This window comes from Otolemur garnettii, unplaced genomic scaffold, assembly GCF_000181295.1.
Source record: "Otolemur garnettii isolate 467f Iridium unplaced genomic scaffold, OtoGar3 scaffold00067, whole genome shotgun sequence".
NCBI classification, from domain to species: domain Eukaryota; kingdom Metazoa; phylum Chordata; class Mammalia; order Primates; family Galagidae; genus Otolemur; species Otolemur garnettii.
The window spans coordinates 809691-814230 of record NW_003852462.1 but is presented as its reverse complement, the minus strand read 5'-3'; the positions used below and the strand labels follow the sequence as shown (position 1 = coordinate 814230).

The window sequence follows — 4540 nt, the reverse complement described above, 5'->3', positions numbered from 1 at the left end:
CTTTTTTTTTTTTTTTTTTTGCAGTTTTTGGCCAGGGCTGAGTTTGAACCTGCCACCTCCAATATATGGGGCTGGCACCCTACTCCTTTGAGCCACAAGCGTCGCCCCCCTGTTAGTTTCTGCGCTGCTTTTCAGTGTAGAGGACTCTCTGTTGTGGACTCACAGATATATCCTATTTGGTGTGTTTGGTCCCCCTTTGGTTTGAGTTGTCTGCATTCATTCTGGAGCTCATGTGGCCCATGAGACCCATGTAGAGCCTCAGGACCAGCCCCATTCCAGGGCTCTCAAGCTGTCCCTCACCCATGGACATTCCCTCTCTAAGAGGCCCATGGAGAGGAGCACACTGCCCATGGAACAGCCTACAGAAAGAGCACCACATGGTGAGACCAGGACTCAGCCAGGGGAGCCAGCAGGTACCAGGGACCCACACCAGTGGCCAGCCAGCTGGCAGGCCTGGAGACCACAGCAGGAGCCCTGCCAGCCTGCAGGCCTCTCACCCCACATCAGTGTCCTCTATCCAAATAGCCAGCGCTCATCCCCAGGTATCCTCAGCCATACTGCCCCCACCTCTCCTGCACTGGCTGTTATGCCATTAGTGAGGCCATGGCCCAGGCAGCAGAGACTGGCCACCTCACCTAGGCCTGAGCCTTACCTCTCAGGTGGTCTGGGCTGAGGACACCTGGGGGAGAGCCAGGGCCGTGTAGTGCTACAATCCAGAGAAGGGTGAGAGGGGCAGGCACAAGGGGCCTCCCTCAGATCCCAGGCTGCTCTCCAAGAACCTGATCCATTTGCCTTGATGGCCCAGCCATGGCTCTGGAGCAGGGGCATGAAGGACCTGCTGCTCTTCTGGAAGTAATCCCCCAGGGCTCTGAATCTGTGGCACAGCTAATCCTGTTGGGAGGCCGTCCTGGGATCTCCAGCCTCCCAGCCCTGTGTGCCATCCTTGCCAGGCCTCACAACTCCCCGACTAGACAGCTGCCAGCCTGATGCACTCAAGATGAGACTCACGTGCCCTAGACTGTCATGATCATTGTAGGAGCCTCTGATTTCTAGGCTGTTCCTTGTGCCTGGGTGCACAGAGTGCACAGAGCACAACCTACACTGACACTGTGGCCACCTGTCCTGCCCTGAACCAGATGCAGGCCTTCAGGAGGGGCCAGACGGGGCAGCACTCTCTGGGTGTACTTGGGGCTGCAGGATCTGTGCCCCACACTGGGCGTTGCACTCACTCTGGATGCTCTGCCTACTCCGGCAGGTATCCCTGGACAAGGAGCTCGTTGATTTTGGCAGTTACGTGGTGGGGGAGACTGCATCCCGGATCATCACACTGACCAATGTCGGGGGCTTGGGCACATGGTTCAGGATCCTTCCTGCCTCAGACCCCAGTGAATCGGATGAGCTCCAGTCCGTCATGAAGATGGTGAGTGAGCGGCTTGGCTATCATAGCAGGGTGTGAGAAGGAATGATGGTCCAGAAACACATCCACAGTGGGTCTGAGAGGGCAGCATGGGGCCATCTTCAGATCAGCCTAAGAAAGAGCCCACCTTCCAAAAGGGCATTATATCACCTGGCCTCAGGTGTGGTGGTGGCAGGACACGGTCCCTCCTCCAGGCATGTGGTGATGAGCCGCAGCTGGGAGCACCAGGCCTGAGACTCTCGGGGTACCCAAACTTCCAATGACATGTCACTGATGTCCTGGGCATGGGGGTGGATGGACCTCACCCAGAAGGCCAGGCAGGCTGGCCCCAAGGCCAGACATGCCCCTGTGCCTTCATAGGCAGGTTTCCCTGTCTTTCATCAAAGACAGCCTCGGTATCCTGGGAGCATCCCCTTCCACCACACCCAGTAGATCATGGTGGGCCATTTCAGGGGTGAAGGTGGGAGGCACTTTGCCTTTTTAAAATATGCTTCTGAATTACTGGGAAGTTCCCAACAAGAACCCTTGTATTCCAGCTCTGCAGCTGTACTGTTCACGGTAAGGCTTTCAGCAAAGGCCCCTGGAAGGGTCTGTCCCTGAGGAAGACAGGACTTATAGGGGTGGCCATTTCCTGCACAAGTGTGAATGGCGGGGCTGCATGGCTGGGGTGAGGGGCTGGTGGTTGAGCCTGGGGATAAGGGGAGAGGCAGGTGAGGGCTGAGCTGCCCATGGACTTTGACAGCAGACTATCTCCTGGTGGCATCCACTGGCACCCTGCCTGTTAATCTCCACCAGGGCTCCCAGGTATTCAGTGACTCTTGTGAGAGGCTGGGGGTGGGACAGCCTGGTGGTGAGAAGTGGACAGGCCGCAGTGTATAGGCCGACAGATGTTTGGGCTGAAGCCTAGAGGTCAGCCCCAAACAGAAGAGGACCAACCTGGGGATGTCCCTGAGCCAGGTGGAGAGGATGGCTCTGCGCCCAACAAGCTGAAGAGGGAGGAGTGCCGGGTCAAGACTAGGCAGGGTGTGGTGGCTGGGACTCAGTTGAATACCAGGCCCAACACACAATTGGCTCCAGCTGGGGCATTCATGTAGGGTGAGGTGGGCAGGACATGGAGGAGCCACCCACCCCTGAGAGAAGGAGACCAGGGTTGGCCCTTAGCACCTAAACAACCTGAGGGAAGCAGAGGAGGACAAACTGGGAGGATGGAGACAGTAGATAGATAGCCATGGACAGCCCGTAGGGACAGGTGGGGGATGGCTGTGAACAGCTGCAGAAGCCAGGTTGGCAGCCCTGTCATGGTAGTCATCAATGGGCAGTCCTCACATGGACACTCCTCACATTGTAGCCCTCACATGGACAGTCCTCATGCGGATAGCCCTCACATAGGCAGTCCTCATGCGGATAGCCCTCACATGGGCAGCCCTTACATGGACAGTCCTCACATTGTAGACCTTGCATGGGTAGCCCTCACATAGGCAGTCCTCATGTGGATAGCCCTCACATGGGCAGCCCTCACATGGACAGTCCTCACATTGTAGCCCTCGCATGGGTAGCCCTCACATATGCAGTCCTCATACGGATAGCCCTCACATGGGCAGCCCTCACATGGAAGTCCTCACATTGTAGCCCTCGCATGGGTAGCCCTCACATGGACAGCCCTCACATGGACAGTCCTCACGTGGACAGCCCTCACATGGCATCCCAGACATGGACAGTCTTCATGTGGGCAGCCCTCACATGGACAGCCCTCACATGGACAGTCCTCACATTGTAGCCCTCGCATGGGTAGCCCTCCCATGGACAGTCCTCACGTGGACAGCCCTCACATGGCATCCCAGACATGGACAGTCTTCATGTGGGCAGCCCTCATATGGACAGTCCTCACATTGTAGCCCTCGCATGGGTAGCCCTCACTGAACAGTCCTCATGTGGACAGCCCTCACATGGACAGTTCTCACATCGACAGCCCTCACATGGACAGTCCTCACATGGACAGCCCTCACATGGACAGTTCTCACATCAACAGCCCTCACATGGACAATCCTCACATGGACAGTCCTCACATTGTAGCCCTCGCATGGGTAGCCCTCACATGGACAGTCCTCACGTGGCAGCCCAGACATGGACAGTTGTCACTTGGACAGCCCTCACATGGACAGTCCTCACATTGTAGCCCTAGGATGGGTAGCCCTCACATGGACAGTCCTCACGTGGACAGCCCTCACATGGCAGCCCAGACATGGACAGTCTTCACGTGGATAGCCCTCACATCGACAGCCCTCATATGGACAGCCCTCATATGGACAGCCCTCACATGGACAGTCCTCATGTGGACAGCCCTCACATGGCAGCCCAGATATGGACAGTCTTCATGTGGATAGTCCTCACATGGCAGCCCTCATATGGACAGTCCTCACATGGACAGTCCTCACATTGTAGCCCTCGCATGGGTAGCCCTCACATGGACAGCCCTCACATGGACAGTCCTCACATGGACAGACCTCACATGGATAGCCCTCACATGGACAGTCCTCACATGGCAGCCCAGACATGGGCAGCCCTCATATGGACAGTCCACACATGGGCAGCCCTCACATGGACAGTCCACACATGGGTAGCCCTCACATGGACACCCTCACGTGGATAGCCCTCACATGGACAGTCCTCACATGGACAGCCCTCACATGGACACCCTCACATGGATAGCCCTCACATGGACAGCCCTCACATGGCAGCCCAGACATGGGCAGCCCTCACATAGACATTACACACATGGGCAGCCCTCACATGGACAGTCCTCACATGGCAGCCCTCACGTGGACATTACACACATGGGCAGCCCTCACATGGGCAGCCCTCACATGGATGGCCCTCACATGGACAGCCCTCACATGGACAGTCCTCACATGGGCAGCCCTCACATGGACAGTCCACACATGGGTAGCCCTCACATGGATAGCCCTCACATGGACAGCCCTCACATGGACAGTCCTCACATGGCAGCCCTCATATGGACAGCCCTCACATGGACAGTCCTCACATGGACAGCCCTCACATGGGTAGCCCTCACATGGATAGCCCTCACATGGACAGCCCTCACATGGGCAGCCCTCACATGGA

General features: G+C 57.1%; 1 protein-coding gene across 1 annotated transcript in view; it reads left to right on the top strand.

The window, feature by feature from the left end:
* Positions 1-4540, top strand: part of CFAP74 (cilia and flagella associated protein 74) — a 57748-nt gene that overhangs the window by 23196 nt on the left and 30012 nt on the right. Inside the window, exon 16 of the mRNA XM_012807230.1 lies at positions 1256-1420. Within this exon, the coding sequence (XP_012662684.1) occupies positions 1256-1420 (165 nt within the window). The remainder of the gene's footprint in view (positions 1-1255; positions 1421-4540) is intronic.